Source organism: Magallana gigas, chromosome 5 (assembly GCF_963853765.1).
Source record: "Magallana gigas chromosome 5, xbMagGiga1.1, whole genome shotgun sequence".
NCBI lineage: Eukaryota > Metazoa > Mollusca > Bivalvia > Ostreida > Ostreidae > Magallana > Magallana gigas.
The window spans coordinates 50485717-50509610 of NC_088857.1; the positions used below are offsets into that span (position 1 = coordinate 50485717).

General features: G+C 33.7%; 1 protein-coding gene across 1 annotated transcript; it reads right to left on the reverse strand.

Moving 5' to 3' along the window:
• Nucleotides 1-13178: 13178 nt before the first annotated feature.
• On the reverse strand, nt 13179-23095 carry LOC117684920 (nectin-4). Its single transcript, XM_034458962.2, has 5 exons — nt 23014-23095; nt 22154-22534; nt 16098-16430; nt 14420-14957; nt 13179-13377 (listed from the first exon to the last, which is right to left on the reverse strand). Exons 1-5 carry the CDS (start codon nt 23048-23050, stop codon nt 13194-13196), a joined length of 1473 nt encoding a protein of 490 aa, XP_034314853.1. The 5' UTR covers nt 23051-23095; the 3' UTR covers nt 13179-13193.
• Between the last annotated feature and the right edge of the window lie 799 nt (nt 23096-23894).

Consider the following 23894-nt stretch of genomic DNA (forward strand, 5'->3'; position numbering starts at 1 on the left):
CATAAAACCTAAACCTTTAAATTTTATTTAGTAGATCAATCAAAATGATTTAATGAAAAAATATATTATGATTAAACGTTTTAAAAATGTACATTATATGTGTAATTGTTCGGTCTGCAGTTTCTGTATGTTTCCGTATGCGGGACAATAATTGAGGACGGCTTATGACAAGATTATGGCAATTAAGAGAAGAGAAGAGAAAATTTCCGGAAATAGTGTTTTCCTCCTGACCTCTCTCCCTTTCTTCTGCTGCTAATTCAGTTACATTTATCAGTTTTTCTTCGATGAGTAAATTCCATTTTAGGTACTGATTTTTTATTACATTATTGGTGTAAGGATGTTATCAACAGAAGGATTTCTGTCCTTGACGTCAAGGCATCAAGGCACAAGCTACATGTACATTCTCATCTTGTATTCTCTCTCTTAATTTAATTGAAATTAGTCGCTTAACCTCACATTTCAGGTGGATCTAAACAAATCCAATACAGTGTGTGTGTGTGTGTGTGTGTGTGTGTGTGTGTGTGTGTGTGTGTGTGTGTGTGTGTGTGAGAGAGAGAGAGAGAGAGGGAGAAAGAGAGAGAGATTATTAACGAAGAAATAAACAGAGGACACACATGATTCAGAGATATGTTTGAAATAATCGTGTGTTTACATAATTAGCAAGACTGGAGGTAGCAGTCACTTGTTCCAATTTGCGTAATCTCACTGATGGTCTTTTAGGTTTTAAGTAAAAGAGGTCACTTTCAACTATTCATGTCTTTTTTTAAATTCGTAATTCCACTTCCTTATTAACGTAACTTACACCGAATGCATGTGCTAGAAGAAACCTAATACGATGGAGTAAATGGTTTTGTTAAGTGCCTCATTGCGATGAAACTTTTCGTTTGAAAACTTCATGGTGCATTCTGATAATCCACGGTTATTGATAATCCTCACATGGATATAGATGCAGAGTTGTTAACCTGAAAGTGTTACGTTTTATGTGTATGCAACTACACTGGAAGTTAGTGGACGAAAGCAGTCTTCAAAGAAGCACGCGAAAGACACATCAGAAGAACATTGGGAAGATAACTCCATTAACTGTTACCCCCCCCCCCCATTTTTGAACTCTTCCAAATCTTTTATAAATGCTAGGTTCTGAACCCGACTAAGGGGTCATGGATTTCACAGTTTAGGTATAGGAGTTAGTGGACATCATAACAATACATTCAGTTTTTTGCCCACATGTGTGGTAGTAAAAAAGACGTTTTTCTAAGATTTAATTCATTTTCTCTATATGGGTATATTGGCCCCGCTCTAGAGCCAGAACCTCTGATCCAGGGGTCATGGAATTCACAATTTGGTAGAGGGTTCCATGGACATCATAACCATCATTTTTCACAAATATTTATGGGAGTAAAAAAGAAGATTTTCTAAGATCTAATACATTTTTACTATATAGCCATACTGGCCCAACCCTAGAGCTTGAATTGAATCACTTGACCCAGGGACCATAAATTTCACAAATTTAGGTAGAGGGCTTCATGAACATCATAACCATGTATTTAGTTTTTAACAAATATCTCTGAGAGTAAATTAAAGAAGAAGTAAAGAAGAAGAAGAAGTAGAAGACATCATAACTATGCAATCAGTTTTTTCCTCATATGTTTCAGAGTAGAGAGGAATGTTTAAAATATTGCCTTTTTTATATTTGGCCCCGCCTGTGGCACCACGGGGTTGTAGAGCCACAAATTTTACAATTAAAATTTCTCTTACCATAGAGATGCTTCACACCAAAAATTGTAACAAATGGCCTTACGATTTTAAAAAGTTAAAAGTTAAATATGTAAAATTGTTAATGCACGACAACGATGACGGACGAAAATGGATAGCAATAGGTCACCTGAGTTTACCCAGATGACCTTAAAAAGGAATTTAAGAAACTGATAATAAAAACAGGATTTCAGATTAGACATTTGTTTTTTCATTATATACTTATGATGAACAAAGGCAAAGAATGTTCATTATTACGTGTATAGATTTTACAAATAAGAATTATTTCATTGTCACGTTAATGTATGTCCAATTTTGTCAGATCAAGATATTTTACACATGTTTAGTCTATTTCTGTTTTTATCAGATTGTTTACCTTTTGCCATCACATAACTAAAGGAAGTAGGTTAAGCAGAAAACAGTTAGCAAAAAGATTTAGAGAAGAAAAGCAAGGGTCTGGAGTAGTGTATATGTATAGATATACATCTATGTAACGTGGATGAGCCAAGCGTTCTCCAAATAACAGTTAAGACAACTTCAGGTTTATAAATTTATTTACAAAAGAACAAATGAAATATATTTACAATAACACTTTCCCACCCATTCTCGCTCACATCCATTACTCATTCAATTTGCAGTAATTAATAACCCTACTTTAACAAACTCATAAAAAACACCTACTATCTATCTCTCCAGTATCCCCACCGTAGAATCATTCAGGGCTGTAGTCCTGGAACGTAGGTACCGTGGTGGTGTTGAACATCGGGGTGGTTATCCCCATTGGACCTTCACTGTTGTATTACCAAGTCAAAACGCTACAATTTATTACAGTAATAAGTACATGTAGGCAACCTGAGTGTGGCATGATTTGATGGTACTTGAATAAAATAATCATATGATAAGTGTATGTCACTAATATGTAAACAAAGTTATGATTCATAGCAAAATGTAAATAATAACAAAATAAATATGGCGCACACGTCCGGTCAATAAGTTCCGGAGAATCACTTCCGCTCAAGACATTTAAATAAATCAGCAAGTTTTATCTAATACAAAAAAATACGCATTACGTTCAAAGCTATACAATTCTAATACATGGCTTTATCGATAATATAAAATTCACCCCTGCGAATGTTATTGTCATTTAAATCTTAGACCACGTGGTTTTATTTGACCCTTTCAGTTTCGCAGTAAAAATCATGCCTCATGTTTATACTCTAGTTAATAGAATCTATAGGTACTGTAGTAGTCAAATATTAAATCTAGAGGTTTATTGATTTTAAACTTTATCTTTATTAATTGGTGAATAAAATGTGTTCTAGAAATAAATGTGACAATACAAAAAATAGTTTTTGTCAGCTGTTGCAACAAAAAACATGCTAAGTAGAGATCCCCCCTGAGGATTAATTTTCGATCCGCGCCTGACCTAGTAATAGCATCAATAGTGAAACAGACTATACAATTTAATGCAGAATGTTCCTTGAAAATGACTCGATATACTAAGTTTTTATGCAAAACAGACATCCATTATTTTTTTTTAAACATGGTATTGCACACCACAAGCATCAAACATGGATATGATTTTATTAAGCGTTTATATTTTCAACCACTCAACACGTGGTTGAACACGAACGATAACTCTGTTCTGAATATTATCGTTTAATATAAAAAACCGCTATAAGAAGAAATAAGACGAACTTATTAAAAGAATATCATGCTTTAACATAAACCAAAGTAGGATACGATATGAAAAATGACCAGTACTTACGTTATAGAGAATATAATCCGAACACTTATACTTCCGCTCGAAATTTCACAGGAACTGAACAAATCTCGGTGAAGTCTCGTGAACTTTCATTCGAGCACCTCTGGATTTATTACATACTTAGCAACGATAAAGAAAACATTCCGAACACATTCGCAGGTTTGAAACTGCTATTTAAACTTCCACGCAAAAGATACGCTCGACTGTTCACACAGGTGAGTTTAACAGGTGAACGCTGGCCAAGGTTATATTTAGCTCAATAAACAAGAATTGCTATTCGAATACACAAAAATACAGAATAAAACTGATAACATATACCTACCACGGTCTGCTATCCGTGCCCACTTATTAACAAGGTTCATCCCCAATGCATACTGCAATATCACTTAGTACAGAAAACAAGAGCTGCTCTCAAAATCGTGTCTTGTTACACTGCAGCCAACCCGGTAATGACCAGGACTGCGTTCAAGATCGTAGCTGCTATGTAGGGCTACGTAGTTGAACGGTAGGCTAGCCTAGCCGCTAGGTAGATATTAGTAGCCTAAATATTTTATGCTAAGCATCGAATTCAAGATGGCCACCTTAGTTACCACTTTGTAACAAATATGAAATCTATTCATTTAGTGATATTTTATTCATCCTTTAAGTGAAAATAAATTTTAATATGTATATTTCCGTTTGAAATTAACAAATAACATCGATGAAATTTGTCTTTAGTTGATTATTTCCAACTTCAAATCTGAGACCTAGCGGCTAACCTAGCGGTCCGTTCAACAGACCTAGATATCTACGACCTAGAGGCTAGGCTAGCAGCTACGACCTTGAATGCAGACCAGGTGTCAGCGGTTCTACCTGACTGCGCATTTGCAAAGAATTATGGGCAAGCCGTCTTACAAAATCAAAGGGCCACGAAGCTAGCCTGGTGCTTGTATACAAGTGATTGTTACAATGTAAGTGCATGTAGTTCAGAAAATAAAGAGTGTAGTTTAAGTTGGGAAGTAATTGTTGGTGTAGTTGGGTGGACTTCAGTCTGAAAGAAAAGTGGTTTATTAAGATTAAGGTTCATTATCTGACAGTGTTTTTCTTTGTTATATTGAGTACAGTCTTAGTATATGTAGATTTTTGAATGTCTTGTGTTTGAATTATTTTGTTTATGTGTTAAGAAATAGATCATAGCTAGCCACACAAGAAAATGACATTGTGATTTGCAATGGTGATGCAAATTTGTCAGCGCGCTTCAAATTAAACGTCAAGTAAAAGATTAAATAGAAAATATATATCATTAAAGATAGTTGGGTATACAGAGCGAACACGGAAGCTGAATTATTAAATTTATTTTTACTCAAAGAGAAGCTGTTTATATATTTACAAACTTATACTGAATGAATATATCAACTGTGTTTGGCTTTTCAATTTAAAAGTAGTATGCATGTTTAAAGCTGAACACCGCTCGTATATAGGCACCGTCACACAGGTACCTGGTATATAAACCCTTCGATTTCGTTACACCCGATTGCACATCTGAAACTCGTGGCCGACGTGTAGTGTTCCTTTCGTTGTCTTTGGATTTTTATGCATTTAATTGTTATTTATGTGCATATTATGTCTGTAAATAATGCAATGACCAGTTCATTTGATGTTAGTACTCTCCTGGTTTGAAAAAAGTGCGTAAAACTTGACAATTTCATCGCGACCGAGTAACATGGCGAGGCAAGATGTACGTCCACACAGGTGAGACCTCTACAGCGATATACTTTGAACTTTTAAGAGGTCTATGGCTTATATAGGGGTGTAGGAAGAGCGGTGCTGAAAGAGAAATATGGCGGACATTGCCTATTTACGAGCGGTGTTCAGCTTTAAGGGCTGTGTACATTTTACTTCGAGCTTCATCTCACCTGTTGCTCTATAGAAAACCAGTTTATTACAACAGCGTTACAGATAAGGTAGTGTTTTTCATTTTGGAAACACAATATTATTTTTTAAATGTCCGTTGTTTAAATCATATTTTTCTACCCTTTTAACGATTATAAATCTTAGCATAGAAATAATTACCAAATATTGTATTCTAACAAGGAATATATTTTGGCGGAATAGTTTCTTCAGAAACATTATAAGTATTGATTTGTTCAAAATAACTGTACAACAACAATCAAGTTTATTTTTTGAGATGAAAATCATACAGGATTTTTAAATTATTAAAATCAATATTTAGGGATCAAGGTTTAGGGGTGTGTCCATTTTAGATAAAGGGAGATCACTCAGTACAAAGGAAGCTTGTACGCATTGTTGTAAGCTTGTCGTTTTATATACAGCCATCATCACTATAATTATCATCACCAACATCAATGTATCTATCATTCATTTATCAATTTACACACCTCAACTAATTTGTAGAATGCTGGAGAAAACATACCTAGGAGAAAACGTACCCAGGAGAAAACGAACCCGGGAGAAAACGTACCCAGGAGAAAACGAACCCGGGAGAAAACGTACCAAGGATTATGCAGGTACGTCTGGGTACATTTTCTCCTGGAGAAAACGTTTCCTAGACAAATCATAACCAGAATGTGAAATCGTTATAAAAACTATTTTAATACATAAAGATTGAGGAATTGGTGAATTTTACAAAGTATAATCAATGGTGTTATAGATGCTCGACAGTTCTTATCCAGGTGTTATCAATGTAAGAAGCAACTCTCTAATGTTTGCATATGAATTATCGCCCCTTTATCCAGTAATAATCCAACTTCAAAATATAAACAGATGTTCCGTACTATGTGGTGTTTTAAATTCATCGATTTTTAATGAGTAAAATTCTCTGCTGTAATAACAATTATATATGGAAACTTTTTATATGGCTTATTAAACTAATTGCAATGCTTCAGAAAGAAACATGCAACCAGTTAGATATAATTAGCCTTCTTTCAATATGCAAACTGCCAACGATAATCACGGATGCACAACGCAAAGGTAGAAAATCATCATTGTTTGCACTATCTGAAATAAGATGCTAAATCTTATGTCAAAATTCATACCTTTATAAATACGTATATACCTTTTTTCGGTACTGTATGGATATGAACTTATGAATCCTTAAGTCTTACTTAAACATTGATACTTTGATATAAAAATTGCAATTTACCTTTACAATTCGTAAACCTGACTTATATAAGTCTTCCACGTGTGTACTTTTACCTCGATCTCGAAAACTGCCACTTAAAAGCTTTTATCTTGAAAGATTATTGAGAATGGACCTGCAAAATGTGTGTTTTAATGTGTCATTCTCACCTAAAATAGCAAAAAAGAAAAAATTGAGATAATTTTAAAACTTTAATTGCAATTCTTCCCATACATCTAAAAAGCATTGATAAATATTTGAAACAAAACGATGTATCCGATTACAAACTATGATGCGTACATTCTGAAATGAACAGCGCTTTAAATTTACATGAGCTTATTTTTTTTAAAGAATTGTTTCAACAAAATTTGTTTAAGTGAAGGTTTTGCCGACTAAAACATGTGTTATATTAGGTTTACAGTATTTTATTCTAGTATTTGAGAAACTTATACAATCAATATAACTATTAATAAGATAGCTGTGATCTATATGAATTAAAACTGACAGTAATATAGTCTAAATTATAATCAAATTGTGCATTAATACAATTTATTACATACTTACTAATAAATACAGTGTTTTTGCATATGCGATAAAGCTAACTTTATAACACCAGTATCAGCCTCCGGGGCTGATACGGATTCTGCAGGGCTGATATCGATCTACAGGGCTGATACGGATCCGTATCGCACCCCTTGCGGAACCACTCTGGTTTTTACTCTTTCAGAAATGGGCCGTATTATAGTTACTCTTTTCGGAACACCTCTGCTTTTTACCGCTTCGTCGTTTCTGTACATTTGCAGACGGTAAAAACTTAAATGGATCTCAATGAAAGAACATTTGAATTGCTTGGAAATAGACTTAGTGAATTGGAATACATGTGTGGACTCAACGACACTGTAAGTGAAAAAACTGATTATGTTACGCTGGATTTGTTAGATTCGAGTCTAGGCCTAAGTGCACAGTCTGTAAATGAAAACCTCGAACCTGTAACGTTACCACCTGCTGGTATGCCCGATGTTGAAAGGGAAACCGTGACAGACACACAAAAAGATTCTACATTTGAGTTTGTAAGGGGCCTTCAAAATACCAATACGCGTAGAAAAAATGAATCTGACTTGAGGAAATTTAATGATTACCTAACGAAGAACGATGAACACAGAAACCCGGAGGAAATTCCGGTTTATGAGCTGGATATGCATTTGGCAAGATTCTTCATTAATGCAAAGAAAGCAAGCGGCGAGGATTATGAACCCGACACGTTAAAGTATATCCAAGGGAGTGTGAACCGTTATTTGGCTGAGAAGAAGTTGAACATTAACATCATTACGGATAAGGAGTTCAAACATTCTCTCGATGTACAGACACGTGCAATAAGTATTCGGTCAAAAATGGCAGCGTGTTTACGCTTGAAAACGAAAGTAAAAAAATAAACGACCTTGTCCGACAATTTTAGCACTACAAGAAGTAGAATTGTTTAAATTTAGAAATTAGTCACGTGGTATATCACGTGACACTTTTGTTTATCGTCTGCTTGTTTACAAATAAAGAAAACGTAGTTGTTATAGCCATGGGTCGGAAAGGAAAAGATACGGGAGCGGACGCCAAAAAAGTCATTGTGAATTTAATGCAAAGTGGAATTTCACGTAGAAAGATTAGTGAATTGTTGAAAATACCAAAATCAACAGTAATTGACATTTGCAAAAGGTTTTCAGATACGGGTTCCCTAGAAAACAAACCGAGAAGCGGCAGGCCTCCAAAAATCAAGCCCCGGGATTATCGCACGCTAAAAAGGATTGTAAAAACAAATCGGGGTTGTTCCCTGTCAGATATTACTGCAAAATTTAACGAGGAAAGACCTGAACCAGTGAGAAGGACTAATCAACATAATTTACATAAGAATAATTACAGGAGGGGTGTTGCTAAGAAGAAACTTGTTATAAAGAAAAACAATAGGAAGAAGCGGCTTGCGTGGTGTCGGGGGAAAAGACAATGGTCAGTTGAGAATTGGAAACGTGTAATTTTTTCAGATGAAAGTAAAATCATGATTGGCCATGACAAAAGAGTTCGGATTTGGAGGAAAAAAGACGAAGGATGGCGACCCGACCTCGTTGAGAAGCGGAATTCACAGGCGAAGTATGAAGTCATGATATGGGAGTGCATTTGATGGGAAGGTGTAGGGACTATGACGCCGGTAGAAGGAAACATAAATGCTGCCAAATATCAAGACATTTTAGAGGAAAACTTATGACCCGTTCTTGCTAGACATTTCCCCCCAAATGGATATTTTTTCCAAGACGACAACGCCCCCGTCCATCGAGCCAGATCAACACAAGAATATGTTGCAAGAAATCAAATAAACTGTTTAAGCTGGCCTGCCCAGTCACCAGACTTGAATATTTTTGAAAATGTGTGGCTTTTCATTAAAAGGAAACTTCAATCACGCTGTGGCGCAATTAAATCAAGGGAAAATTTGATCGAGGAAATTCGGCGAATTTGGACTCAAAGTACGCCTGCTTACATTAAAAGTTTGTATGGCTCTATTCCAAACCGTATCCAACATGTCATCAGACTTAAAGGACACCTAACAAAATATTTAACCGTAGGTAGTTTTTTTTTCATTTCATAAGTTTTTGTAGAAATTAAGCATGTTTTATTCGTGTGCATTCGTCGCCAATGTAAACACGCCGCCATTTTGTGACCGAATACTTTTTTGCACATTACTGTACTTTTGTTAAAACGAAGTTGCTAAGACAGCTGGGAAAGGGAAATCGTGAAAAAATAGCAGACCCCCTAACGCCAGAGGAAATCGATCTTCTTTATGAAAAGAATCTTCTTGGAACTGGTAATTTATGATTTAGTTCTGACTCACTTAAACTTAATTTTTTTTTATGATAAAATGTCAACAAGAAAAAATACAAATTTGACTCATCAATTTGTTAAGAAAAAACTCACATGTCTTTTTCTTTAATAGGCGAACAACTAAAATTGTCTTTGAAATTGTTTTCAGGAGATCCCAAGTCACTGATGAATGTTTTGTATCTTAACAATACAATGCATTTTGAAATGAGAAGCAGAGCTGAACATATCAGTCTTAGATTGGGTGATGTGCAGCAAAAGGTCACCTCGACTAGAGAGGAATATTTAGAATATAGAGAGAGATCAACAAAGACAAGAACTGGGGTCACAAGTGAGAGTCAAAGTTTGCACCAAAGATGTTTGAAAATAGAGGTACATATTGCCAGATTTATGAAACCTTTATTTGGTAACCTGAGATTTATTCCTGAAACCTGAATAGTTTGATGTTGCATATAGATATGGCTCTCTATACATAAACTACATATATGCTTTTGTCACTCAAGATAATCCGCGATGCCCTGTTTTAGCGTATAAGGAGTTTGCAAGGAGAAGACCAGAACAGATGAACAGCCCCAATCAGTCGCCATTTTACTTAAGAGTTTCAAGGCACCCTGAAAAAGCTTGGTATGTCAACCAACCAATGGGAAAGAATACGATTGGCAACATTGTGAAGGTCATGTGTGAGGCAGGGGGAATCCAAGGAAGAAAAGTTAACCACAGCGAAAGAAAGACAGCCATTAGTTCCCTAGTACATGCTGGTGTCCCCCCAACCATAATTAAACAGAAGTCCGGCCATAAGAATGTTAACTCTATTAATAATTACAACACCGCCTCCAATGAACAGCAGAGGCACATGTCTTCTATTCTTACAAACTATTCATCTAGTTGCTCGGAACCAACAGTCACAGAATTCGACAGTTCCTCTTCATCCCTTGATAAATTTAGCTCAGTTCTGCCATCCACCTGTGTGGTGCCTTCATCAAATACTGACGATATTATTCATCAAACACTGACTGAAATAAGTTCTTATGAAAATCAACCCATAATGAAAGAGCATGTCTTTGGCAGTTTTAGGGGGGCCAATATTTCTGGCAATGTTATATTTAACTTCTCTTCCAAACAACCAAAATTCCTTAAGAGATGTAGAGTCACCTTCAGTGATTTAGAGTCAGATCAAGAAAAAGGAAGTAGATCTGTGATATTTTGTAAATATGTTCAAATATTAAAAGTGAAGTTGTGTTATAGCTATAATGACTATGATATTTTCTTTGTTATTAAATTTTGTTATTGTTCAAAAATATGAAAGATTATTTGTGTTTAAATTATCTGTTAAGTTTACCAGTAATGTGTTAAACTTTGTCTTTATATATGTATCATATTGATAAAAATGAAAGTTGAATCATTTATGTTTATAAGAAAAAGGAACTTGGTCTGTTATATCTTGTAAATATATATATGTTCAAATATTAAAAGTGAAGTTCTTTTATAGCTATAACTGTGATATTTCCTTTGTTATTAAATGTTGTTTTTGTTAAACAATATGAAAGTTTATGTGTTCAAATTATCTTTTAAGTTGCTGTTTGTTATAATTGTGTTAAATTTTGTCTTCATACATGTATCATATTGTTAAAAATGAACTATCATTTATGTTCATATTCTCTGTTTAAGTTGTTGTTACTAAACAAACTAAATTGTTTTTGTTTTCTGTATGTTATTAGTAAGTATGTAATAAATATAATAATACATACCCTTTTCCATATCACACCTTGTATCAGCACTCTACAAATATCAGCCCTCGGGCCTTCGGCCCTCGGGCTGATATTGGAATCTCGGGCTGATACAGGGTGTGATATGGAAAAGGGTATGTAATATTCTCTATATATTTTCATGTTCTTATATAAATCAAAGTAGGATATGATATGAAAAACGACTAGTACTTACTTATTTTGAGAATATTATCCGAACACTTTAACTTCCGCTCGAAATTTCAAAGGATCTGAACAAATCTCAGGGAAGTCTCGTGATCTTAACTTTCATTCGAGCACCTCTGTAATGATACACACTTAACAATGATAAAGAAAACATTCCAAACGCATTTGCAGGGGTGTACTTGAAGAAATTAGACATTGCGTTTTAAGACGACACAGGGCACCTATGGTCTATCAGTAGATATAGATGCGCAGCCAAATACTACATCTGATGTCGAACTACTAGCCAAACCCTGCGCGTGTTACCCGTATTAGCCGCTGTGTTAACCTCACTCCGCGATACGGTGTAATTCTTTAATTTTTATATTAATGCTGCATATGAATATATTTGGTCTCTTTTTCTAATTATTTTTCTAATAATCAAAAAGTTGATTTTTCATGTTTGTGTGTAATATATAGGCCAAAGAATACTGGTGAAAAAAAACTAGCAAAAACTGTTATATATCTTTATTAAGTACATCTATAAGTTAAAATAAGGCGACGTAAGCAATAGATTGAGATATGCGTAAACGCACTTGTAATACCCTGGCTAACCCGGTAGACAAATACATTTACATACAGTGCATCACGTGGTCTCCGATTGTAGCACATATACGCATAGGCAGACCCTAAGGTCAAGGGTATATAACAGTAATCACAATATATTTCCTAAGCTTTTAAGTTTTGTTGTATATTTCAATGATTTTATGTACATTGTAATGTAATTCATATATCCTATTAAATAAATCTTTAATTACTCTCTAAGACTTTGAAAAGTCTTATTTTCATTTCAAATCTACATAACATTTGAAATTTATCAATTCTATATGCAACATAAGATATAATGTTGTTTAAAAATTGTACCTTACAGTTATTTTTTTAAAAACAAACCTAAAATCACCTATTTCCACATAATATCAAATTACAAAATCGTACACAATTTTGACCATATTTCTTAAACAAAGTCATAAGTTAGATCTTCAATATTTTCTGTTGTTTTTTGACAGTAATCACAACAGTGAATTGAACTGACATTTCATCAAAATTATTTGTGTTACAGTTCATGATAATGAATCTTTACCTACAATCTAATGTCAGTGGAACGTATAAAATTTTGTAAGGGGAACGATGTAATATATTTTCTACATCGAGTACTATTTACATTTTCAGCTGTCATTGTCTCTGATAACATTACAAATCAATTTTGAACCCTGAAACCCATTAACTTTATAAAATATGAGTGACACAAAATGGGCGTGTCTTACAGCATAACCAAGACACGGTATTTGCTGCGCCACGAAATAATACATAGCATGTGCTTCATGAAAAAAAGTGATTTTAAAAATGTTGTTTTTAAAGTATAGAAATTGGAAAATAATATAAATACTGGTAACAAGGAAATATTCTTTAAATATTATGAGGTGATAATTTCGGTCGGAGCGTGGTCAAATCTATCATTAAGCCCTTCGAGCTTTATTGGATTTGACCCCGACCGAAATTATCACCTCATAATACTTAAAGAATGATTCCTTTTTCCCGAAAGAGTTATAATTGTTCTTAAAAATAATGTCTCCTGTAAAGAAGAAAATATTCTTAATATGCGTTTTAAAACTTGCAAAGAATACACTGAGTGGTGTAACTATCTTATGCATGTCGACGTGCATCCCATCTTGTAAGAATTTTTATTAATGAACTTTATTGAGTTAAAAATGGATAAACCGATCGATTTCCTTTAAATTAGATCTGTGTTCTGCATCGTAGAGTACACATGCACAGTATTTTGTCCAAGAACTTCATAGTTTGATCCATGGCTAAACAAGTCCCTGTTCCGCATCGTAGAGTATTCATGGACAGTTTCCTGACCAAGAGATGCATAGTTTGATCGATCCGCATGTCCCACAGGGGAAAGATAACCTCTGTTTAATATAAAATATGAAAATCCTTTAAGATTATATCTTATTTTAAAATTAGACATAATTTCCCCATATGTTCAATGAACTTTTACATGTACAGTCAGTATAAGCATATCTTTTACAATAGACAACATAGCATTGCATTGAAATCTCATATCATAACATTGGAATCTCATACATATACCATAGCAAACAATCTCAGAGATTATCATTCGTCATATCATATCATAGCATAGCATACAGCATGCTTTCAACTCGGTTTTAATGCTTTTATTAAAAAGAATGAATGTTCATATTGCAGATAAGTGATAAATTTTAGCTTCTAATCATTTTACTTTCAAATGTTTCGAACTACTCCCCTGTATAAGGAGTTTTTTTTTCAAATCTCATAGTATAACATAGCATAGCAAAGCATAGCACACAATATTATTAAGACTTTCATTTCAATTTCTCATATCATAGCATACAAATCTCATAGCATTGAAATAAAGTCTCATACCATATCATTTGAATAGCATATTATAGCATAGCATAAAATTGTAAAAGATATGCATGAAATGACTGTAGTAATTTAGGATTCAAAGCAGTTTTACGGTGTCAAATCAACATTTCTTCATTTAAACAAAACAGGCTTGAAAGAAGTCGCTTTTATAAAAAGTGGACAGTAATTCTTTTACCTGCTTGTTTGCAGATCGTAAAAACCAACTCTGGATTTGTTTTTATTATTAATAAGAGAGAGAGAGAGAGAGAGAGAGAGAGAGAGAGAGACAGAGAGAGAGAGAGAGAGAAAGAGAGAGAGAGAGAGAGCAAGCAAGCAAAGCATATTAAGTTCTTTTAGCAAGCTGGTGTCTGTCTCTCGTCATAAACCACTGCCCATACATTCTACTATGACCCTCACCCGTCTAGCTGGGCGAGAGCTGCATTTACTAACAGGCATACATGCGGACGGCCAATCTTTCAATATGGAAGTATTATCGGGATACTGAAATGGTTCCTTTCACTGGGGACAAAAACTAGCTATTGTCCTCATAGCTTATTTACTTACCCCATGTCCACTTCCTCTGTACTACTAACAGTGTTTTTCTTCTGCGTTCTTCTTGCAAAAATCAAACTCATAGTTGTGGTGCCCAAAATCAATGCAAGGGAAATAAATACAATTGCAACTACAGCCCAAATATTTATGGAACAAAATGCGCTTCCATTTCTCATAATACAGTTTTGTATAAATAAACAAGGGTTTTCCAAACACGTTTTTACTAATTCCATCGGATACTCCTCTTCGTGTCGTCCTTGGACAGTTATGGTGACATTGGATGAGCTGTGAAACATATTCCCTTTGATGTAATTAAATGCCACACACTGGTATAAACCACTGTTGGAGATGTTCGTAACGGTGAATGATAACTTGGATTTATCTGTAGAAATGTTGAACTTTGAATTGTTTCCAATACTTGAGTGATTAAATTTCCATGCATATATCGGATTCGGGTTGCCGTCAGAAATACATTCAAGAATTACAGAGTCTTTAATGAATAGTTGTGCGTTTAAATCGAAAGAATTAATTCTTGTATTTGATGGACCATCTGTCAAAAAATAAATAAAGATTTTAGCATTTGCTCCGATTTATGTTACATATGTCCATGCTTCTACTCTTTTCAGAACACAAAAAAATGTATAAACTACCTCATGCGTTATTTAAGGTAGACCATCCATAACTAAAGCGATTTTAACAATTTTGTTTAATCTTTACGACATCAAATACATTTTAAAGTTATTATGAGGCTGATTTAAACCCAACTCGGGGGTATGTATGTATTCAATTAAATGAACCTTTTGCATTTAAAACTTTTTAATAAAGTTGTCTGCCCTTTGGAAAAATTAAAAGAAAATCATTTTCTGAAAATATGTATGGTAAATTATGAATTATTGTAGCATATTCTAAGAAATGGAAAGCTTTTGCAACTTTTACCAAGGGAAATATGAGAAAATTACTTGTACTAAAAAATATATTCAAAAATGCATTCTCCCCGACTTCATACTTCAACGTTAACTTCAACGTATGATAAATTTGTTAAGATTCAATTTTTCATTTAATTTCAAATCTTTATAATTTGATAAACACCTTAAAATCCCGTTAAGATTTTACTGATCAATATTGCACTTTATTAGATATGAAATATGATAGTTATGGATGGACTAACTTAAAAGACGTGCAAAGTTTAAGGTAGATGAACTTACGCTTGAATAAGAAAGGACGAATAGGTTATGATAATACAAGCATATGAGATTCACTTTACTGTTTGATTGAAAACTGTCGATTTCTTCAATCAGTGAATTTGAAAAATGTTGTAAAGATAATTAAAGACCTTGCTTCAATCATTATACCAATACTCATACTTCTCTTTCAATAGAGCTTAATTTCAAGCAGTATGCAATAGGTTTTTTGTTTTCTTATCAGCTAAAATTCTCTATTCTTTTCAAATAACTACATGTATCTGTTTTTTCTTTTCATGCAAAAACTCAAAAAAATCTTTTGATAGACATCCAGAAATTTCGAAGAGTATTCAATTAATTATTTTCCTTTAAGCTGGAATTCTGTAATTCATTTCAACTAGCTACACCTTAAAGTGTAAAAAAACTCAAAACACCTTTATACCATTTGTTTTAGGTTTAATGATTACTTAATAAGACGGACCATGGAAGATTAATGCTTCGGGACTTACAGAGAACTTCTATAGGACCAAACTCTGCGGCTGGGGCTGGTTCTTTAGTGAATTTATTTCTTGATGAACACATGAACTTGGCTCCATTGTTATGTCGGCTGACTTTATATGTCATGGTAAGATTTGCAACAGATATACAGTGGTCAGTATCAATATATACTTTTGATGTGTTTTTCAGAAGTGTCGAAGTATTTGATGAGACATTTTGTTCCCATATTGCCAGCGATCCGTGAGGACTTCCGACAACTGCTACACACGCAATATTGAGAATTTCATGTTCCTCCAGGCTGTTATTGGGGTGAACTGAGAATGTTGTTGGTCTCTCTGCATTTGCTTTAAATCATAAACAATATTTATTCACTTAAAGTGCATCAACTTTGAATGATTTAAAAAGACAAGGAAATCGTATAGTTAATCAAATGCGAAACATACTATACATGTATAAATTTTTTTAATTGCCTATTGTGTTATTTACGTTTGTTTTGCTCTCTAGTTTTGCACAATAGAAGCTAAATGCAAACAAATTCACGTTAAATTATGAATAATTATTCCTTTTCAAAGGATATATTAAAACACTGCCTTAAGTTAATAATTACTAAAAATCCGGACAAGGATTTTTCGTATAATTTTGCTATGGCCTTTACATTTGACCTTGAAAATTGGTATAAGGTCACTACACATCCGTTATTCATAAGCTCTGTTTATGTGAAGTATGAGCCAAATAGGGCTAAGTGGAAAGTAAGTTCTGAAAAAAAGATTTTTGCATGGATCGACATGATCTTGTGAAGCATCAGCTAGATTGGACCAATGGGAGAAAAGTTATGCCCCGGACAAGGATTTTATCTATAATTTTGCTATGACCCTAACCTTAGACATAGAAACATGTTTCAAGGTCACTGCACATCCTTTACTCAAAGGCAATCTGTGTGTGAAGTATGAGCCAGATTGGACAAAGGGGAGAGAAGTTATGCTACGGACAAGCGATTACGGACGGACAGACGGACGGACAGTCTGCTCACTATAGGGCCCCAGTAGAGCGGAGCCTTAATTATCCATTTTAATCCAGGATTACTTCAATTCAAAAACTGCTTGATGAAAGTAATAATTTTACATTTCTTCATAAATACTTATATTTATTTTAAGTTTGAACGTGCTATTTAATTAGATAAAAAATATTGTACAAAACTGCGTTGTTTACGTCCACGCCCTGTTCTAGATTATGTTCTTATTTTGTACATTTTGTCGTCGATTTAAGGCTACATTTGTAATATTGATAAGCGAATTGTTAAAAATGAAAAAATAAGAAATCATTATCGATTTTGCGTTTTAGAAAGTGTAAATTTCCACCTATAGTTATTCTTGAAATTTTTTTGTAGTTATTAATTTTATTTCTGATTTTCTCTGCTCTTGTACAGTACTGCATAAAAAATTAAATAACTTTTGTACCGCTTTTAACAAAATTTCGCGGACAAGTGCGATTGTGAGCATACTATTCGCATGATACCAGCGAAACTTTTCATATTTAAACTTGGCGTACTTACTAAGAAATGTGTAAAGATTTAGTTTTGTTAAATGCACCATAAAAATATACAGCTTAATCATCATGATAATATATGCTTCACGGAGCATGTCAGTTTTTTATGTTTCTGTTTTTGTACGCATTTTTTTAAATTTCTTACCAAAAAAGAGTACCGTTTAAGTGCATAAACATGCATGATATGTCATATGACGTTTCATGCAATTAATTACGAAGGTCAGTTTGTGAAAGTTTCAATTGAATTGAAGAATTTTTGAATGTTTTATCGTCAAATATGTACGAAAGCCGAGAAGGATCATTCGAGATTCGAGATTCGAAATACGAGATTCGAAATACGAGATTCGAGATTCGAAATTCGAGATTCAATATCTAAATTAACCAATCAAATCAAGGATCTGAAAATATGTATCCTAGCGACATCAAACTGTTCTAAATAAAAATCATACGTACATGCTCTTATATACAAATAAATGCTATGTTCACTTCTCCCTACCTAACTAAATAATTATTTGTATTTACTTTTAGACAGAATATCTAAATAGACTAGTAATAATGCAGTGTGCTTCGCGGATCTAAGTGATTTTGTTTGCCCTGGTGCATTTGCACCTGATGCGTTTGAACCCTAAGGTATTTCACCACCAGTAATAGTTTAAAACCCGGGTTTATTCACCCCTTTTGTGTAAAAATGCGGTTATGGTAGAGAACTTCATAAGCGTAGCTAATTTTTTCTGTAGGGGGTCCTAGGCCAATTTCAAAATATTTTACTATGTAAATTTAATAAGCTCCAATTTTCCCGAGGAGGGGGTCCAGATCCCCTGACCCCCTCCTTTCTAGATCCCCGCATGAAGATTAGTACATGTATCTAAATAATCTAAATATAAATAATCTGTCCTGTTTCAGTAATAAATATAAGCATTACTTATCGTTTTTATGTATGCATACAGTGATACACTAGTACTATGATTATAAACAAATCATTGAGATATTATCACATCATACGGAATTATTAATAAATACAATTTTTTTTCCTTTTCCTCAGTAAACAACTTATTATGAGTCTTACTTTTGGAATTGTTTTCAATATAGAAGGATATCTACTCTCTACAATTAAAGGTAGGGATGATAGGGTGCCAATTTGTTCACATTGCCGATTTCTTGTGCAGAGAACAGTAAAACCCTTTATTTGATTGTGCATGAATATTTCAAAATTAATTGTTGTACATATATTTTGTTATAATTCATTCATTGATATATCAACAAGAAATAATAAAAGCATATGTTTCACAGCCAAGTTAAGATTCTCTGTAGTTTCCTACCCCCCTAACCCCCCCCCCCCCCCCCGCACCAAAATTGACAATAATTACATATAAGTCATACGAATGTTTACTTTTTTTGTAAGTAAATCTCTAAAGATGTAAATAAGCACTGCAAACAAAGATGTGTGTATTTAATATACTACTACATTACACTTAGCCAGATAAAATGTAATCAAGGGGTGAGTGGTGCAAATTTACCAATTTGTCGCCATACACACAGAACACCAAATAAAGAAACTGAGTGGTGTGTGGAATGCATAAAAGATGGCGGCAAATTATCTCAAATAATCAGTGCAAAAACCCACAAATAGGCTGTTATTTGTTACATATCCTGCAAAAACATTGATAAAAAATGTTATCGCCCCATATCATAGCCGATTAAGTTAATGTGTACATATGGTCAACGTACATGTAATTCTAATATACAAGAAGGCGGACGTATCAGGCGGGGATCCAGAAAATCAAATTTCAAAAACGATCGGTTGAATTACATTAAGTGCTTTGAAAATTGTTTTAAACTATCGCACGGGTCAAAATGCGTGATAGAAGCTATGTACAGTGTAATTGGAAACTTTCATTTTATATCAATATGTAGTATTACCTATTATAACAAATGAGAGTATAGCACAACTGCCACAAGCAATACATGTCCTTTACCGGCACCACCTCCCTCCCCATAAAAAAATGAAACAATTGTCGTTTTATTTGCTAAAATGTGTGTGGTTCAAGATTTTTCTAAAGGACATACCCGAATAGAATTGAAAAAAAGAGTCGTACGTTTAAAACTAATTTTGTCAAAATTTTTAGATTCATTTGGTTATATTTTGGTCCATTCGGGTAAATATATGCACCAGCGCAGCTCTAATTTATATATAATCAGGCTATAAATTCAAAATATTTTCAAAATTAATAGCTTTAAATCCAGTGGATGAAAGAAAAGGAAAGCAAGTCGAACTCGATGAGTGCTAATACCTGTGTTGAATGAATGGTACAGTAGGATATGCGCAAAAAAGTTCCGTCTACTCTTTCCTACCCTATAATTATTGGAATATTAAATCCGATTATAAGAGTCAAATTAAAAATCAAGTACGGATATGTACCTGTTTATCAAAAGTAAAACTACTCATAATTTATCTACAGTGCATCGTTATGGAGCTACACAGAAAGTTTTATATTAATTTGCCGAGCCAAATAAAAAAAACCTGGAAAACGAAGAGAAAACAAAGTGGGGACAGAATAACTGACAAATTAATTAGGACTATATAGCCGCCGCCCCCCCCCCCCCCCCCCCTCTTGAAATGTATATACTGAAAACAGATTATCGGCGTACAACATCCGTACACAATTTAAAGAAAATTTCATGTTTTTTTAAATCATTTTCGCTAGCTAATGTAAGACATCACAAATACCCCCAGCCCCCTCACGAAAAAGGAAATGCTAGGTGATGAGAGAGAGAGAGAGAGAGAGAGAGAGAGAGAGAGAGAGAGAGAGAGAGAGAGAGAGAGAGAGAGAGAGAGTCGATGTAAATCACAGGTGCGCTAACACCGTTAAAATTAAAGCTTGCTAGTTGGTCTGCCCTACCCTAGCTACCTCCTCTCTTTTCTCGTTTTAGAGGCTTAATTATTGTCTATATATGCTTGTAACAAATCAAATCAATTTCAAATTCTAAATCAAACTGAATTTGACACTAAAAAACTCTCTCTGTGTCTGTCTGTATGTCTGTCTGTCTGTCTGTCTCTCTCTCTCTCTCTCTCATATCGACAATGGCATTGCCATACCCTACAATACACTATTCTTATCTGGATTTTTGTCTTTGAGGTTGTAAATCATTATATCTTCTATGGTTTAAAACTTTATCATAACCTATATTTTGACATGTCGATTATTTTTTTTAGTTTCGTTTCATAGCTAAAATATTTAGATTAAACAGATCTTTCTTCGCGAGCCGATTTTTACACAGTTGGGGCGAATACACTTCGGGTTAAAATTGTTCGGGGGGAAATACATACAGGGCAAACAAAACCACTTAGATTCGCAAAGCCAACAGTGTTATTTCTAATTTAATTGTTTATACTGTGTGGGGTTAATTCATCAATGTTAATTTAACCACTTTATAACCATTATATAAGAGCTATTAAGACATTTATTTGTAGGAAAGAGCATGTACGAATGATCTTTATTTAGAACAGTTTGATGTTGCTAGGATACAGGTTTCAGATCCATGATTTGATTGGTTAATTTAGATATTGAATGTCGAATTTCGAATCTCGAATCTCGTATTTCGAATCTCGTATTTCGAATCTCGAATCTCGAATGATCCTTCTCGGCTTTCGTAAATATGGACAACACTTGAATATTGAGTCAAAAATATTAACGTCAGTGGACACCTTGGAGCACCGGGCCATCATTAAATGCTGTGTGTAGGGAGGAAAACCTCTGATGGAGACAAAACGGTTTTTAGATGATACTGGAGTTGGATGGCCCACATGTGTCTATTCTAATAGAACAAAGGTTTACAGTTGGAATCAGTGGTTTAAAGATGGAAGAACATATATTTTTAGCACCCCTACACACATGCAACCCGGATCTTGCACCTTATGGATTTTGCTTTATTGGAACTTTGGATAGAGATTTCGGATCTAAATGGTCAACGATATCCCACAATAGACGTTATACAAAATCTTGTCAAAAAATGGTATAAAGGTGCATTTTGTGAATTGTTTAAATGTCGTTAAAGTGTGTGGACCTAAAAGATGTGTAAGGTGTTTACTTTGAAAATGAGTGATATGTTTGCCTCTTAGTTGTTTGACGTCACCATGGCCCGGGGCCATAAAAGTTTTTCCGAAATATATTCTTTTTGTAAAAGTGAGACTGAGATCAAAAGTGAGCTCGTCTAACTTTTATGGCCCCGGAGCCTGACGTCGTGGAAATATAAAATGGTGCTCCGTAAATCCAATTCATACAAAGTAAAAATTGCTGTGTTTTTAAAAAAATATTGAGAAGATATGATTTTTTGGAATACTTATTTTCAATTGATAGTCATTGAATAAAACATACGTCATCCTACAATGTACACAATAACATTTCCGTAAATTACTTTGTCCGCAAACTTATCTAACAACCCTCGTAGAGGAAACTTTATTTCAGAATTAATAATGATAAACACCGGATGGACGATATTCAAGATATTTAAAAATGTATACCTTGTAAGTACACATCTGTGTATTTCTGGTCTGTTTTTCCTATTGAACCTACCGAGAATTCTACTTCACATTGATATTGTCCGACATCTTCACATCTTGCATCAGTGATGTTCAGTATGGCGCTTTGAGAGGTATCACTGAAACTATGAATATTGGATCGGTTTTCCAAACTCAACCCATGTTCTTTATTATAAATGGCAATCTTATAAGCAAATTCTGCCAACTTATTGTAATCAGTGCCGTGAAGTTTCTTTCCCCAGTACACATTTCTGACGCGTTCATTGACGTCAAGCTCAAATGTACAGTTCAACACAATGGATGAGTTTGATACAAGGGAGACGTTTATTTCAGGTGGTGTTGTGATAGTCAGAGAAGAGATTCCTGAAAAATTAAACTAATTTAAATGAGCAAATACATATACAGTTCCTATTACCATATGTCCATGAGACTTATATATACTAAGATTCTTAGTAGTTAGTTAGTGAGAAGCAAACTACAATTAATCATTTTTAATGTTACTCCAATACTCAAAAGTGTGTGTACTTGAATTTCGTTCTTCAATTATTGGTATTCGAAGAATCTACCTCTTTATCATATTTCAACTTAGGAAAATCTCATTGGCATGACCATCTTTACCTTTCATAAAATGATATTTAATTAGATAAATTTAATTAAAAAATCTTTCGTAATGAAATTTCTTTATAAAGCAGTTGAGATCATAATTTTAACGAGTATTTTAATTAAGTTAGATTGAAGCACTATTTTAGCGAATATTTTAACATTGTCTAAAAGATAACCAATCAAACGAACACATTTAATTGAGTTTGTATCTTTTATGGTATTGAATCTTGTTTAAATACCTTTTATAAAAAGAAGTCCAATAAACAATGTAACCATTATACTGCTGTTTAATATCTGTAAAATATAAAAGAAAATGAAAACAAAAAAAGTTAGATATTTCTGAGAGAGAAGAAGAGAGAGAGAGAGAAGGAGAGAGAGACTTATTTTTTTCGTTTAAATATATAGAAACTATCTTCTATTCTTTTACGCTATATTTGTAAAAATCACTAGCAGTACACTATTCGTCACAGTAACACTACAATAAGTCATAAAACATTAACCTTGTTTTTTATTTAGTAGATCAATTAAAATGATTTTATGCAAATAATATTATGATTAACCGTTTTTTAAAAAAAACTAGAGCAAAGCTCGTTGCAAAGCAACGAGTGGGTCTTCCGTTAATTCGGAAGTAAAGCTGGAAGTTCCTGTAAGAAGCAGAGCTCTTAAACCAATATAAGAGTAACTAAAATAAAAAGATGAAAAAAATCGAATTATTCTTGGTACGACTTAACAAAATCCGAATGATTTTATGTACGAATTAACAAAAATCTTTTTGATTTCAAGAACGACTTAACAAAAAAAATCCGAATGTGTTCAAGTACGACTTAGCAATAATTTTTGGTACGAGTTAACTTTACTTTGAACATTACGCTATTTTTTAAACCAAGGACGCGGAATCAAAATTTCCGGAAAAATCAATTTTTAAACCCCGATATCTCTGTAATGCATCGTCCGATTTTAAAACGGCTTTCAGTGTTGGATTCAGCTTGATAAGCTCTACAAAACACATATTCATTTTTGATTTGATCAGAAAATTCATTTTTTCGAAAAATTTGTTTCACTTCCGGTTTCGACCGGAAGTGACAGATTTTCATTTCCAGCCTTATTACAGAGGTAAATC